The following is a 16,847-nucleotide window of genomic DNA, read 5'->3' on the forward strand; positions in this document are numbered from 1 at the left end:
CTGGCGCCTTGGCGTCTCTCTGCCCCTCTGCTTAAGGGCCAATTTTTCTTGTTGACGTTTCAGGCGTTCTCATTTTTCACGCGCCCATGCCCTCTTCCGGCTTGGACGTGTCACGTGGATTGACATATTTTTATTATTTTGAGGCTTTGTGTTTATTAATTGTCGTCTTCTGATATTTTTTTATTAACACGCTCAAAGTGTTGATGATGTGTCGAAGATTTTGACAATAGCCAATGTGCTTTAAAAAAAAAAAAATTATGTTGGAGAGCCACTGTTTTTAAAACTACAAGAATGTCGTAAATGTAGAGGATACACATTAGGCTGTATTTAATACAAAAAAATTAAGAACGAAACCAGTTTTCACATCCATAGTTTAGTTGAAGATGTTTGAAAGCCAATGTCTTTCTCATTAAAATCCCTGCTCTTAGAATCCTGTCCAATACAGAACAATTTCTATAAATTAACTTTGATTAAAACATCATAAATTATTAAAAGTTTATGCATCCAACAATAGTGAGAATACTCTTAAATATTGGCCTCGCTGGTTTTACAAATTTAATGCACTTTTCCAGTAAACTCACAATTCCCAAAACTCTGAGAAACTCTTTTAAAACTCCCCCTTTTCTAATCATTTGCAACAGAATAGTTTATATCAGCAAACGTCCTCTGCGTCATAAGAATATGCGGTAATGCCGTAAATATTGGTTATGTTTATAAGTCTTGTCGCTTAAAAATGTGAACGGGAAATCCTAAGATCCTAAATCCACAAGGCTGGATGTTAGAGATCCCAACAGTGAATCATGGATCTGATGCGGATGTCCTTGCATGCTGTGTACCGAATGCTGCGCACCGAGGCCGGGCATTGGGTATGCGGGAGCCACGGGAGAGTTGATGTTCCCCTGCAGGAGGAGCACGGGGTTGTGCTCGGGACTCTGCGGCGGAGAGTATTCATCCTCCGAGCTGGACATCAGCGACTTCACTCCGTCGAGCGGAGACCGCTGGCTCTGCTTACCGCCAACGCCGTTGTTCTCGCTGTTTTCTCTGTTGGATGAATATTACAATTTACCATATTGTATAGGCTATGGGCCTAACTGACATGTCATTGGCCTAGAATTTGGCTACATATTAGCCTATTAGATAGTGTTTAACTTTAACAAAGTGTTATGGTTTCAAAATAGTTTCATCTTACATCGGCTAAAGACAAACTGATGCTTTTTTTAAAACAGGAAAAATTGTTTTCGCACTTATGTAGGCTAGGCCTACTTCGCTTATGTGAACATGTCTAAAAAGATAACTGTCATCATAGATTTACGAAAGAAACGTTTCTAGAATTTGAGACGATTTTAGACTTATTACGAAACGCAAATCAATATTTATACTGAATCAAACTTTCAAAATATGTAATTAAATTATACGAATATGAGCCTAAATAAATTATCAGTGCAATAAGAAAAAAATCTCTTCCTTTTCTCTTGTTTCGTTCGTTAGAGCAACAATTTATTTTTTTAATCCTGACCAAAAAAAAACAAAAACATTTTTAATATAAAATACAAATTATAAAAAAGAGAGTGTATGGGTTAAATGATTAGGGTTAATTTTGAGTGACTACATTATGTTTTTAATATAGTTAGGCTATACATTTGCAATTTTTTCGCTTTATTTTTTAAAAAGGTGTTCATGCACTTCAGTTTGCATACTCTCAAAAAACTGTAGCCTACATTTTATTATGTTTATATATTTATTATTAGGCTATTATTATTACTTTTTTTAAAATCAAGATCTCACCTCTCTTTTGCTTCGGCTGCCCGGTCTCTTTGCCTCCTGTTTTTAAACCAGTTGCTGACCTGTGTTGTGGTCAGTCCCGTTGCGTCCGCCAGCTCCCGCTTCTCCCTTGGAGATGGATAGGGGTTGTGCGTGTACCATTCACGCAGCACACCCCGAGACTTCTCCTTAAAGCAGTAACTGGTCTCTTCGCCGTCCCAGATCGTACGGGGCAAAGGAAATTTCCTGCGCACTCGGTATTTGCCCACAGCGCCCAGCGGGCGGCCCCGCAATTTTTCCGCTTCCACATAGTGAGCCTTCAGCCACAGCTGCTGCAGCTTCGGGTGGTTGTGCGCGGAGTACTGGTGGCTTTCCAATATCTTGTAGAGCTCACGGAAATTTCCCCGGTGGAAGGCCACCACGGCCTTCGCTTTCAGCACGGATTCGTTCTTGTGGAGGTGGTCGCAGGCTGGCAGGGACCAAAGGAAACGTCCGAGCCTCTCCAGGTTCCCACCCTGCTGCAGCACCTCGCAGACGCACGCGACCTGCTCCTGCGTAAAGCCGAAAGAGGGCAAGATTGACATGGCGCCCCGATGGAATCCACCAAGTAATACCCTCCTAATCCACGGCTCTGTGGGTATTCCTCTCCAATGAGCCCCGGGACAAAAAGCCCCGTGCCACGTTTATCTGTTGATGCAGCTCCAATTTTAATAACCGTCTGTTATCCGGTTGTGTGGCACCACTGTCACTCTTCTGGGCTGTACACGTGAGATTCCGATGCGTTTTGTCCGTATGGATATATGACAGAGAAACCCAGCACAGCGTCATTCCGCGATTAGCTCGCCCCGGTCTGTTGTGGAACCGGCAGGCAGAACAGAACTGCGTCTACAGATCCGTTCCGTTTCCTCCCCGGAGGGCGGACGTCAAGGCCTGAAACTGGAGACCTTGAACACACACACACACACGCACACACGCACATACGCATATACTCTCTCACTCACACTAACCCGTTGATAGGCTACTAATCAATTATTAAATGATCACAAGCACCTTTGAATCCACAGCATTTACATCGCCTTCTGTTTTTCTTGACATCACAGTATAGATGAATAGAGATATTGGTTATTTTAATTATAAAATGATATGGTTTGCACTTGTGCTTTATTTTCAGTTATTAGCTATTATAGATTCATTCTATAATTTAGCAATGTGTGCGCTTAATTGGGTGGCATTTTCACTGCTTGTCAATTCTAGTGGGCCAGAATGTTTGATGATGGATTCAAGAGTGTGTCAAAGATGCTTAAAGGGAGATACAGAAAAGATTTACATCTCTGAATATATATTTTTTTAATTCAGTCTGTTATCGTAAATTAGGTAAAGATACTCTTGCCTTCGTTTTACTAATTAATAAATGATAAAGGCAACAATATCTATAATAATTAATAAATATGGAAATAATTTCATAGATAGCATAGCATTCTGTCTTTCATGCGTCACAATACGATATGAATTACCTGAGGTCTTATTTCTGCCAGTTGAACTTCCTGAAGTCAGTGGCCTTGAGAAAGAATGACCTTAGTCTTATTATTTTAATTATGAATTTAATACAACGTCTTAAATCTATACATGAATTCGACTTTATTTCTAATAGTGTTTCCTGGTAACTTATATAGTCATAAATTGCTTTGATTAATCCATTGTAAAGGCCTCTCTTAAAAATGTCACATAAATCTTAAAGAGGTTCCAATCAGAACTAATAAAAGTTAGGCCTACAGATTGATGCCATATAAAAACATATAGATTACAAAGTTAGCCTATTTATTCGGATTTATTTTAAAAACCGTGTAGGCTATATGATTTAAAGGTCCCTACTGGCCTGAAGAGCGTTCAATGAAACACCTAGAACTTTTTTTTTTATCTCTTCTTTTAATTCTAAAACACTTTTTCCCGAATCTATGATCTATTAAAGAAACTTTTTTTTAAACCGTGCATATTGTGTTTTATTTATTTTTTTATTAATTATATTTAGTTGAAAATACACATAAGCCCCGTCGTTGAAGCATTTGGTCTGTGTGGTTTTGTAAGGTGGGTCTGAAATACTATACCGATCCATTAGCGAATAACTTGTGAGCTTGACGAGCTCTTAGTCCCCCGGTCACAGCTCTTTATCTCTCAAGATATCCGTAACATGACTCCGGGAAATCCAGCTGGTCCGCCTGAGGCTGTTTATTTTTTTATTTTTTTTAAATATAATTTTTTTTTCCTATACATTTTAGAACGTGGTGAGGATTTTGGACTCTAAATATTCCCTAATGCTAATTAGTATCTGTGTAATCTTTAATTGGCCCCCTTAACACCTGTGAAAACAATCATTCGTGTTCAGTCGAACCTGGGCGTTATCCTCCCCCTCTTTTTTTTTTTTTTTTTTTTTCTTAATGGTTTTTAATGCCTTTGAACAGTTTACTCAGCAAGCAGATGTTAACTGCATTTTAGAATAATCTACTTCTATTTCTATGAGAATCAGAATTATAAATAAATTCTTAATCTGAGCTCCTTCTCGAGTCAATAAAACAAAACTCAATGGCTACATGTTACACATATTGCATAGTTTTTTTAACATCACACTTTGTTTAAATTAATCACGAATTATACACCTAGATCAAGTAAATATAGTAATTGTTTTTGTAAATGCACAGTAATGTGAAGTGTGATCGATATAATTCTATGATGTGCATAAATATATTCTTAGAAAATGTCTAAATGTGTGCATTGAATGTCTCCTCGGCTCTGTCCTGAACTGTACGTGGGTCGATGGCTTCTCTGCTCAGGTTACGGTAGTATGTCCAGCACAATGCACCCCCTCCATCACACCAGATCCTCTACCAGCCCCCAGGACGGCGTCGTGCCCGCTCTCAGTTCATGATCATTTCAAGATGTTATGGACTAACTAACAGAAGCGCGCGCGCGCTCACGCACAGGCGCGGCCCCGACGTTGCCATTGAGTTGTGATGATACAGGGTGAGGGGCTGAGGGCAAACACACACACACGCACAAAACATCCTAATAAGTGCAACATAAATGTCACCATATTTCATGTTTAGTAGTCCGTGCTCCACCACTGTGAAGGTGTAAACTGTTTTCTTTTCTCTGAGTGTGTGTTTATGAGTTCTCTGTGAGGTGTAAATTAAAGACTGAGCGTCGGAGAATCCACCGCTAATTAGACGTCGTTGCAGCCGTTTGAGAGGGAAAAACAATCCAGTACTATTGCATATATTACCAGTTAAAGGAATATTGATCAGATAATGGAGCTTTTTATCTTAATTCGTTTTAAACAGCAGTATTTTTTCAATAACAGTTGCATTGTTGAATGCATTTTTAAACATTATTTAGTTGCATTTGTTTTGTTTGCATGCCTGTAATTAGATGCAGGGGCAAATGACCGACTGTAATTATGCAACAAAGTCATACTATAGGCCCTATATAGGCATACTATATTCTTTCACATAAGTTAGACTGAACTAAAATTATTTGAATGGTTTGATTGTTTCTGATTTGGATAACTACACGAAAACATTACCTAATCAAAAAAAAAAAAGAAAAAAAAAAAAGTGTAGCCTAGTTGCTTCTTTACATTTTTTAAAAGTAAAATTAGTTTCGACCAATTGAATTTAATTAATGGTCAATCAAGCTGGAAAAAATATTAGAATAGAATATAAATAGAATATAATAAGTTAAATGGATAGATAGAAAACGCAAGATTTTCTTGTTGGATGATTACATTTGATTAGAATGTAACTTTCTTTCTTTTTTAATCATTTGAGGATTCTAGAAAGCAATCCGGTGATGAGATTGAGAAGATAACATATTTGAAACTAAACACGAAATATCTTTGTGCATTGATTTACACAGAAAATAATTAGACATATTCATCAAACGTAATGGGAATTGTTTTATGATGGCATATTTTATTTAAACAGGCTCAATACCAATACATTTCTAAAGTAGAAAAACAATATATTACTTGCACAACAAATATACATCCATGGCAAACTCCAAACTCAAAGTGTCATATTTTCGTACTACAGGAAGAGGGCGCCAGGCAGTGACATCTATCTGCTTTTGCCACAAATAAACATATGAGTATTATATGAAATGCCTTCTGTTAAATATTTACTTTTTGCTTAGTTTGTAATTGCACTGTAAAAAGTGATTGTTGGTTTTAATTTAAAAAAGCATGTAACCTGGTTGCCTTAATTTAAAGTTCATTGAAAAAATGTATTTTAGTTAATACAATGAAGGACATTGGTCAAATCATGAATATATATATATTTATGCAGTGTGAATAGAAGAACATAAAAACAAGACACATCACACACACTGTTAAAAAATATATATATATGAAGAGTCCAGATGCACAAGCCTCTAAGTGCCATCTGAAATTTTCTTCTAGAATGATTATTTTTATCAAGCTCGTATATATATAAGTTCAGTAATTTCACTTAAATGGCAATGCAAATGACCTATTAATTGTCATTTAAGTATAATTACTGAAATTAAATATACAAGCTTGATAAAAATGACCATTCTAGAAGAAATTTTCAGATGGCACTTAGAGGCTTTTGCATCTGAACTCTTCATATATATATATATATATATATTTTTTTTTTACAGTGTGTGTCTTATTTTTATGTTCTTCTATTCACACTGCAGATGAGGTTTCAGCTCAGAATCTGGAATAACAAGGTAAAACTAATTGAATTAATTCAAGAATAATGTCTGTCCTGCACTCTTACAAAGTGGTGTGTGTGGGCTGTCAGAAGAAGTAATGAAAAAAACAGTTGTGCTCTCTCACTCTGTGGTCCAATTTCACCAGGGGCATAGATTAACCCCTGTGTGTGTGTGTGTGTGTGTGTGTGCATGTTTCACTGAAATCCTTATGCTTATCCTCTTCACTTTTAATGATATGTGCCATTCAATCACCCTTTTTTCTATCTAACTGATGACATACCATATACTTTGTTTTATTTTATTTTAATTATATATATATTGCATCTTTTTGAATTGTAGCAACCCACAGCTGTTTGCAGAAACACAAGTTTAGCAATATCTGAAAAGTACTAGTGGCCTGATACTGCACAAAACGTGTGCTGTATGCATGAAAAATTGACCCCATACCTCTCCTTCCCTCTCTCTCTCTCTCGGCAGGCATACCAAAGAAATTGTGCAAGGCTGCAGAGGTCAAAGTTCAGTGAAGATGAATGACAGGATGACAGACTCATATCCCTAAAGGCAAAGAATGCAAGTTTGATGACACGATTTGATATTATTCAGGCTTATAAGCAGTTAGTTGTAGTTCAGGTTCAACTTGTGTGAGTTTAATGGCGTTTATGCACATCACCCAGACCTGATCTGCTCAGCTTTAGACTTCAAACTGACGGAAAAATGTTTGCTATTCACATTCCCTTGTCAGCAAGTATATCTGGCACTCTGCATTTACATTTACACATTCACACTTTTTGGTCTGGTTCATATAAATTCTCTATCTTACACACACACACACACACACACACACGCAGGTATGAGACACAGCTGAGGAGCAGCGTGTGCCCTTTCACCTCTCATTAGTGGGGGCGTGGGGGGAGGTTTAGGTTACAAATCCAGCTCTGTTTGCTATTCAGGGTTAAGTCCCCCCTCTTTTTGAAACCCCCAAAGGTGAGAGGTCATAGTTTTTAATAAGGCTCAGTTTGAGAGGTTCATGTTTTTTTATTACTGCTTCTCATTGATGCTCAGTGTGAGGTACGTTTGAGTAGTTTCGATCACCGTCACTTTTTTCTTTGCATGTTGTTAATGCCAAAATATATGACATAAAACCATTGAGCTCCCAACTCACAAAAAACTCTTCTCTCCCACTGCGTTCATTGTTGGAGCGAGTGTTATCTGATACCTGGCCATCTCTCATGGCAACAGGGTCACCTAGGCTGTTAGGGAACAGGTGACAATGCTCCTATTTCTTCTCCTCATACAATTTGTTCCAATTATCTCGCTCGCCCTTTTGTCCCGTCTTGTTTCCCCCTCCTCTGCGAGAGAGTCTGAAAGAGTCCCAGCAATGCTGCCGAGATGACGGTATATTCAGATTTGTTTGGCATCCGAACAAAATTTCAGGGAAAAGCTTTGGTATCGAAAATTGTTCGGCTGGCTAGCTTGAGTTTATGTGGTTTTAAAACTGCGACAATGCATTTGAGATCCACACAATGCCCGTAAGTGCCATCTGTAACAGTCATTGAGACGATTTCTCTGTCTGTTTCTCTACCTCCGTCTGGACCCCCCTAACAGGAGGCGACAAGGCCTCCAGAAAATCCCCCTCCTGTTTATTTGAATTTAGGAGTCTGAGGCAAGAGCAGCTTGCTAACAAGCTCCAGACCACCAGGCATGTGCAAACGATCACCGCTGATTTTCCAGCACCCGGCCTGGCCTTTCTGTATCAGGTCTCTGCTTCACCTCCCCTCCCTGGCTACTTAAATCTTTTTATTTGCATGTTTCCTGTCGGTCTGAATATTTAACATCCACTGTAGACATAACATGGGAACACAAACAAATCTACGTTGAGAGTTTACAAGATCTCTCACAGTCATGAATGAAATCACTCGGGTGAGTCTGTTTTTCCAGTATAAATATTTAATGGATATTTTTTTTTTTTTTTTTTTTTTAGAAAAATACATTATAACTCTAACATTTTTGTTCATGCTAAAATAATATTCACAATGCCATTTTTGCTTTTTGCTCATACATTTACATTAGCCGTACATTAGCTCATTTCACATCTCTGTCTTTTTAATTTCTGTAGAAGACTTTTCATTCGCCATCTCTGATTTCTAAAAGTCGTTTCTCAGTCCCAGAATGGCTGCATAGCTTTAATCATGGAGTTAAATACTGCAGATGTCAAACCAGCACCAATATATATATATATATATATATATAAAAAAATGGCAACCTGAAGACCAATCAAACGTTGACCTTCAGAAAGCAGGAAGGCACAAAGAACAAACTCAAAAGCAAAAACTTGTTGCACTCGTCCACACAAACATTCTGACAAACACACAACTCACTCACATACACAATCATAATCACATTTTGTGTGTTCACATTTTTCCTGTGCTGACACCTATTCAGACATTTAAAAAAAATCTAAATTAAAAGCTTGATTTTTCATATTTCATATTGTTTTTGCTTTTTAGTTTGAAGACAAATTCACATGATCTGCTTGCAATGATGAGTTTAATCAAACGTTTAAGTGTCCCTTATCGCAGGCTCAAAACAGTTTGCATCTCAAACGAATCAAGTAGTTCTCAGTATATTTTGTGTACTGATAACACCCAACATCTGTGGCAAGCTGTCAATTACCAACCATTCTGACTCATCCCTTTATTTGTATAAGCAAACGTTGTGGATTTTGTATTGATATCTACATTGCATATTATTTGCATATTATTATTGTAATTGGAAGATGCAGTCAACGTAATGACCATGACAATGCCACGAAGATTTTCACAGATTTTGTGTTTTTAATCTGGATGGGAATAAAGTGTGTCTGTGCATGTGTGTTTCCGTAGGGAGGTGACCTTTAAGGTTCGACTCAGATGACACATGACCAGACGTCCACCTGTCTGCTAACCTCAACTCTTCTTGGCAGAAACTAGCAGGTGACTCTCATAAAACACACATATGTCCACACTCCCCACTGTAGGAGGAAAACAGATAGAGGGAGCAACAGAGAGAAAATAAGAGCTGTCTGCTACCTGTAGCTCAAAAATACATGTAAACTCTTAAAACAGAAATAATTGCAAGAAGGGATATGGAGGAAATCTGAAAAAATGTTATTATTTTATGTACCAGGGGTTTTCAAAAGTTTTGATACCATCATTCCAAACATTAATTCCCTTGGAAAGGGACCCCATTCCTAATATATAAAAATCAGCTATATTATGTTTATAAAGACCAAATTTATACGATAATATTTTAATATTAAATAATGTTTTGTATATTTTCTGAAAAATATTTAGTTTCTATTTTGTTATTATGTTTCTATTATGTTCTACCCACCATTTTTTTTTTAAATTAATCTTAATTATTAATTGATTTTCAGACAGTCTTTAGAAAGCAGAATGAAATATAATGAAAGCATAACATATTTAGTAAATGGTATTTAATGTGTATATATAAATATATGTATATATATATGTATATGTATATATATATATATATATATATATATATATATATATATATATATATATATATATATATATATGTGTATATATATATATATATATATATATATATATATATATATGTGTGTGTATATATATATATATATATATATATATATATATATATATATGTGTATATATATATATATATATATATATGTGTATATATATATATATATATATATATATATATATATATGTGTATATATATATATATGTGTATATATATATATATATATATATATATATATATATGTGTGTGTGTATGTATGTATTTATTTATTTATGTATTATTTACTGTGAACTTTTTATTTTACTATTTACCTTATTGGTAACAAGGTTCGTTAGTTAACATGAACTAATAATGAACTGCACATATACAGCATTTATTAATCTTTGATAATGTTAATGTCAACATTTACTAATACTTTATTAAAATCTTGTTAACATTAGTTAATGTACTGTGAACTAACATGAACAAACAATGAACTTGTATTTTTATTAACTAACGTTAACAAAGATGAGCAAATACAGTAACAAATGGATTGCTCATGGTTAGTTCATGTTAGTTAATACATTAACTCATGTACCTTAATATAAAGTGTTATCATTTTATTTTTGTTTTATTTATGAATTAATTTTTTAGACTAGATTTTTCTGTAAACTCTTGTTTGAAAACCCCTGTTATACACAACTATTGATTTAGCATAGCTGAAAAAAGTAACTGTGTGTGGAAAGAGCGATAAAAGAGGAAAACAACAAAAAACAAACACTTTCAAAACCTGTATTCTTTAGATATGACTTTGCATAGGTTCTCCAAACCAAGTGACAGATAGATGTACCAAAATAATTTAATACTTACATTAAAAAAACAACAAAACATTTAGAGGCTGGAAACATAAAAAAAAATCTCAATCAACAATCCAATAATGTTGTGATTTCAGTAAAAAGTATTTTACCTCCTTCTCCTCTTAAGTTCAAAGGTCAGTCATTTCTTCCTCTATATGGACTGTTTTTAGTTTTGTCAGTTGTTTTTCCTCTTCTTCCTCCACTCCTCTCATCTCTCCCTTCCCTCTCTCTGAAACCGCACATAGGAAGTCTCCATTTAGGCTCGAGGTCATCTGGGCATCGTGACCTCTGAACTGGCCGGTAAGGTCCGTTTGGGTGAGTAATGGTGAGCTTACTGTGAGAGTAGTGTAGTCTTGCTGGCTCGTTGTCATGCTGGTGTTAAGTGTGGTGGGGGAGTAACCCAGGTGGTAAAGGTATCCGCCCGGAGTCTCCAAAGGCTCCTTCTTTACAGCAGACAGTGTGTGTGCGCTGGCCAGGTCGTAGAGTGCCGTGCTGGGCTCGAGAGAGGTCAGCTGAAGCCTGTCCTGCTCCTCCACCCCGAGGTGACACAGAGAGGCATGAGCAGGAGATCTGCCATCAACAACGCCTGAGAAAAGATAAAGCTCTTCAACCTTTTCGGTGGTATACAAATATTAAGGATATATTATTCAGTTCCATGATAAAGGAGAAATCATGACATTTTACGACCTAACCTTGCCTTGCCATAAAGGGTCAAATTATGTGACTAATAATGCAAGGATACATTAAATGTATTATATGTGACAGTAAAAACTTGTATAGTGTCTATTTCAAATAAATGCTGTTCTTTTGAACTTTCTATTCATCAAAGGATCCATAAAATGTATTAACTGTTTTCTACATTGATAATAATAAGAAATGTTTCTTGAGAAGCAAATCAGCCTATTAGAATGATTTCTGAAGGATCATGTGACACTGAAGACTGGAGTAATGATGCTGAAAATTCAGCTTTGCCATCACAGGAATAAATTACATTTTAAAATATATATTTTTTTATTTTATATTGTAATAATATTTCACAATATTGCTGTTTTTCAAAAACAAAGCCTTCTATTTTCTGATAAAAAGAAAAAATGCTAGAAGATTATGCCACTTATGTTTCCTTTTCAAGAATTGCTTTTACAATTCTTTTACTGAAGATTTTCCATCTATATAATATCAGGATAATTGTATCAACCCTCAAAAAATGAAGTGAAATTAAATATTATTTAATACAGAAATTAAAACTCATCATAAGAGCGGTGTATTAATGTCATTGTACATATGAGTTGCAGGAAACATCAAAATAAACATCACGTCTTTGACCTTCATAACAAACACAAACAAGACGTGTGGTCTTCTCATCCTGCTCAAAGGCATGATGGAATCTTTGATGAGTCTCACTCACCTTGTGTAACTGATGAGGGTGAAGAAGATGATGATGGGAGCTGCAGGGGAGGAAGGACCATCTTGTTGCTAAGCAGCGAGGTCCCGTTGCCTTCAGAAACCAAGTTGTAACCTTCAAGCTGCAAGCCATCGGACGAGGTGACAGTGAACGCCGAGCTGATGGACGTGGTCTGGTCCTGAACTGACACATCCTGCCTAACATCCTCTGCTTTCACCTCTACGTCTGTCCCATTCACACTGCAGTGAAATGAGGGGTACGCCAGAGCAGGGTCTGCTGTTACCCTTTTATCCTGTCCTGCACCATCCATCTCCACATCTGCCACTGACCTGCAGGCCAGAGACTGGAGTCCCAAGTTCATGCCACTGAAGAGTACATGTCCTGTGGTGGAGAGAAAGGAAGGGGTGCCGTTGTGAAAAACAGAGGCGGGTGTGTTGACCGAGACTCCGTTAAAGATGACGGACGGTGAGTTCCTGCTGTCTCCAACCTGCTGGACGATAACCCCGGCCTCCAGAGCTCCAGAGCAGAGAGGCACGACTGTATTACCCACCGCCCCATCAGAACAGGTCGACATCGGACACGGGGACAAAGACTCCTGACCTTTACTGCTCTCATCCTCCGTACTGTGATTTCCATCTGACTCACTGAGAGAGAGTGAAAGACAGAGATATGAAGGACAGTAAACCTTTGAGTCTCCATCGCTACACTTTTATTTGATTATTTTGCAAAAAAAATGATTGCACACTGCAGCTGAAATGAAAATGCTTTGACATTACATAAATAAAACCGAGTGGGACCCCAGACAGCAACATAGTGTCGGCCCAGATCCGGCCCACATCTGGGCCTTGTGGAATCCAGGTGTAACAGATGTGGGCCGGATCACTATGTTGCTGTCTGGGACAGATTCCAGTTTTCCAAAAAATCAACTAAATCATAAAAGCAAGAAAAAAAAAAGCATACTTGCGCCACTGGAAAATCAAAGATAGATAGATAGATAGATAGATAGATAGATAGATAGATAGATAGATAGATAGATAGATAGACACACACAAAAAAAACATATCTGTGCTCACTGTAACAATGGTGACACTGATATATTTTAAAAGACAAGAGAGAAATACTTGGGAAAAATTCTAATTCTATATTTCTAAACTGTGTGAAAGAGAAGATGAAATATGATTTTATTATTTTATACTGTTGATGCGTTTGGCAATATTGTATACAAAACACGCACACCAATAAAGTACTTTGAAAATGAAAGGGGGAATGTTGTATTATGAAACAACTTTTCACTATTTGAACTGTACATGAGCGCGGAATGACGCAGCTGCAGGAAGATGGAGACGGGAGCGCGCATAGACAAATGGGGAGGTGAGTATCCACTTCACACCGCGGGACCCCCTAGATCACAGACTTCGCATGTCAGGAGTAATCCTGTCTATACTACAGACTCTCTTTTACGCACGCACGCACGCACACCATTTGGCGACACAACCCAGCAATCACAGCATGACTTCACAAATGGTCAGCTTTATGTTCACAGTGTCCTTCGCAAAAACGGGGAGGGTCAGTACAACGAGAGGTTAAATTTAGCTGATATTTTAAAGTCCGATAGAGCGCGATTCCTCCACTGCGCGCTGAAGACGATATTTCACAGTGACTTCAGCTGTTCAAACATAAATTCGTGTAGTTGAGAATGAAGGGCGCGTTTAATGAATGACTGCAGCAGCTGTGAGTCTCCGACAGGACTTCCACAACGCTCATGTGTTCCTCTTCACAGCCAGCCAAAAGATTTTGCCAAATATTCTTTTTAGTGATAACGTCATTACGTGGTTGGGAGCTTAAACACAAGACGCGTTATGTCTGTCTACACGAGCGTCTTTGCTAGTTACGTCGCGTTTAAAAATAAATTTAAACTCGCCTCGAAACCTCTGCGTTCCGGTCAGTTCCTTGTTTTCCGTTTAAAACATATTTCAGTAATGCTAAATTAGGAAACCCCCAAGGTTTAGATATAGGCTATACAATATATTGGACTTTTAAACATATTATTTATATTTAAATGTAATTTTAAACACTGGTGATCTATTAAACACTATAAAAGGTAATGCCAATAATATTGATAATTAAATGCTATCTAAATTCCTGGCTGAGACCCTAAATGGGGTCCCTGGATCTGTAAAGGTTGAAAACGCCTGACGTGGCCTATTAATATCATATTTGCCACACCCCCACATGTGGAATTACAGAAAATAACAAGATAAATGAATGAATGAGGCATTTAAGATGTCCTCTATAAAACAAACGCATGCATTTTCTGGCTGATATTAGCAAAAACACATGTCCAAACATGAATTGTTGATTATTCAGAGGACCTATTTAGTGTTTTTCTTTTGTTGAAATGTTGGTCAAGGAGTCCAGCTGTAAATTATAAAATTTGTGCCTCATTCACGTGATAAATATATACGATTGCTTACAAATGCTTTAAGCAGCGTGTGACATCAGCTTTCTGTGAATGGAAAAAAAAGTATGTATGTGTGTAAGGTCACCACCACCAGGTGCGCAGGAGCTTTGTTCACAAAGAGTTTTAAACATTATTAGTGAATCCTGTATTTCCAGTGCATGTGTGTGAGTGTGTTAAAATTGAGTGCTGAAGAGGTTTTCCTATCCCCTCTGGCTAAAAAGAAAAGTAAATAGTTCAGAGTGATTTATGTGGTGGGGCAAACCTTACGCGTCAATGGATCCTGAGTAGCTACTCACTCAAAAATAAACACACGCGGTGGTGACTCACGCAATACATTTTATGCACACTTTTGGATAATGTCCTTTAGAATCTGCCTTTCAGTTTCAAAATGTCGATGTTTTCTTCTGATTTAACATCATTGTGAATAAATAAAAGATTTATTTCTAAATGCAGAAGCACTATAACAACCCACAAGCATACAAGCAGAAACTTTTTTTTAACCATGAAATGCCAAAAAGGGGGTTCTTGATCTCTCAAAAACTTTGCTTTAACTATATCTCAATAGTCTTGCCAATATAACTTAATAAAGTTCTTGTTAAATTCCTTGAGTGTTCGTTCATTCATTCATTGAACAGAATGTGTCTTGCTCACCTTTTGGACTGCGCCTCTGACGGGTTTCTGTCTCTCTGTCTCCTGTTTTTGAACCAGTTGCTAACCTGCGTCAGGGACAGTCCTGTGATCTTGGCCAGATTCCTCTTCTCGGCCGGGGACGGGTACCGGTTCTGCTTATAGAGTTCCTTCAGCGCGTTCCTGGAGCGCTCTTTGAAGCAGTACACCGTCTCCTCTCCATCCCAGATGGTTCGGGGCAGGGGAAACTTTCGTCGCAGACGATATTTATCCACTGCGCCCAGCGGTCTACCGCGGGCCTTCTCCGCCTCCGTGTACCGGGCTTTGTACCATAAGTCCTGCAGGGTAGAGTGGCACGAGGGGCTGAAGCTATGGCTCTCCAAGATGCTGTAAAGCTCCTGGTAGCGTGCCTGGTGGAAGGCCACCAGCGCCTGAGCGCGGAGGATACTCTCGTTACCGCGCAATAAGTCGCTCTGCGGGAGAGACCACAGGAACCGGGCGAGTCGATCCACGTTGCCCCCCTGCTGAAGCGCTTCGCAAACACACGCAACTTGCTCCGGTGAAAAAGCCAAAGAGCTCGCGGTAGTTGCGGGTGAAGTGTGCGCAGACAAAGAGTCCATAGTGGGCATCTTGCGCTCCAGTGGAGAGGTCTGCTGCTGCTGCCCGACGAGCATCCCGGCGGCCACCGGAGTGTCAAGAGTCAGGAGTTTGACGTGCCCCCGACTGTCCGTGGAGCTCTCAAGAGTCTCCGTGTACTTCACATTTTCCTTTTTGATGTCGCCTGCCACTGTCACTTCACTAGAGGAAATAGACATTGTTTTTATTCTTCACCTCAGATTCCTTTAGTCCGTCACCCCGCCTCGTTTCTGCCCAAGCTGATCAGGTTACCCGTGCGCCATGCGAGTGATATCGGGTGTCTTTGTAAGTGGATAGCTTTCCCCTTTCGCTCCAGCAGCGTGACTTCTCAGCCCGATGATTGGGGTGGGGGGGTTGGACACACATGATTGGCTGCACGAAATTTCGAAAGGGGCGGGGCGAACGCAGCTTCAAGGCGAAACCATTCAAATGAATCTGTCACTCAGCCGTGACGCGCTCCCGCAGCTCACCTGGTCTATAGGTGAGATCTCATTCGAGCTTTTGTGTGCTGCCGTGTGTTTACTCTGAGCTTACTCTGAAAAGACTCAGACTGCTCATACAACACTTCAAACGATACAGACATTTACAAAACGACAAGCCCTACCCCTCAGGCCATTTTATCTCCGGTTAAAACTATAGGTTTTTGGACTTAATGTCTCTTTAAAACTTAGTAAATATTTCTACAGTTATTGTTATAGCCTATAATACAACCAAACATGTATTATTTATTTATTTAACAGAAGAAAATTAATAAGGTGAAATAAAAGGAAAGAGGCATACAGTAAAATATATAATAAAATAAATACAATGTTGGTGAATTTATAGCCTACAGAATGTCTGAATC

The 16,847-nt window shown here is 38.1% G+C and overlaps 2 protein-coding genes across 3 annotated transcripts in view; both read right to left on the reverse strand.

Annotated features, from left to right (window-relative positions):
* The window catches only part of six1a (SIX homeobox 1a), a 4,369-nt gene extending 1,721 nt beyond the window's left edge, over nucleotides 1–2,648 (reverse strand). Inside the window, exons 1-2 of the mRNA XM_084092737.1 lie at nucleotides 1,786–2,648; nucleotides 1–1,041 (exon numbers count right to left, since the gene is read on the reverse strand). The exon at nucleotides 1–1,041 is cut by the window's left edge and continues 1,721 nt beyond it. Of these exons, the coding sequence (XP_083948863.1) occupies nucleotides 750–1,041; nucleotides 1,786–2,345 (852 nt within the window). The 5' untranslated portion in view covers nucleotides 2,346–2,648 and the 3' untranslated portion in view covers nucleotides 1–749. The remainder of the gene's footprint in view (nucleotides 1,042–1,785) is intronic.
* A 6,713-nt stretch (nucleotides 2,649–9,361) lies between these two features.
* six4a (SIX homeobox 4a) lies at nucleotides 9,362–16,350 on the reverse strand. 2 transcript variants are annotated; one of them, XM_084092728.1, is made up of 4 exons: nucleotides 15,392–16,295; nucleotides 12,283–12,923; nucleotides 10,988–11,463; nucleotides 9,362–9,499 (listed from the first exon to the last, which is right to left on the reverse strand). In XM_084092728.1, the coding sequence occupies exons 1-3, from the start codon at nucleotides 16,180–16,182 to the stop codon at nucleotides 11,006–11,008; spliced, it is 1,890 nt and encodes a 629-aa protein (XP_083948854.1). In that variant the 5' UTR covers nucleotides 16,183–16,295; the 3' UTR covers nucleotides 9,362–9,499; nucleotides 10,988–11,005. The 2 variants fall into 2 exon arrangements, with proteins under 2 accessions (XP_083948854.1, XP_083948853.1); XM_084092727.1 differs by lacking the exon at nucleotides 9,362–9,499 and having other exon boundaries at nucleotides 10,658–11,463; nucleotides 15,392–16,350.
* Nucleotides 16,351–16,847: the final 497 nt, after the last annotated feature.

The sequence above is a fragment of the Abramis brama genome, assembly GCF_963993115.1.
Source record: "Abramis brama genome assembly, chromosome: 19".
NCBI classification, from domain to species: Eukaryota; Metazoa; Chordata; class Actinopteri; order Cypriniformes; family Leuciscidae; genus Abramis; species Abramis brama.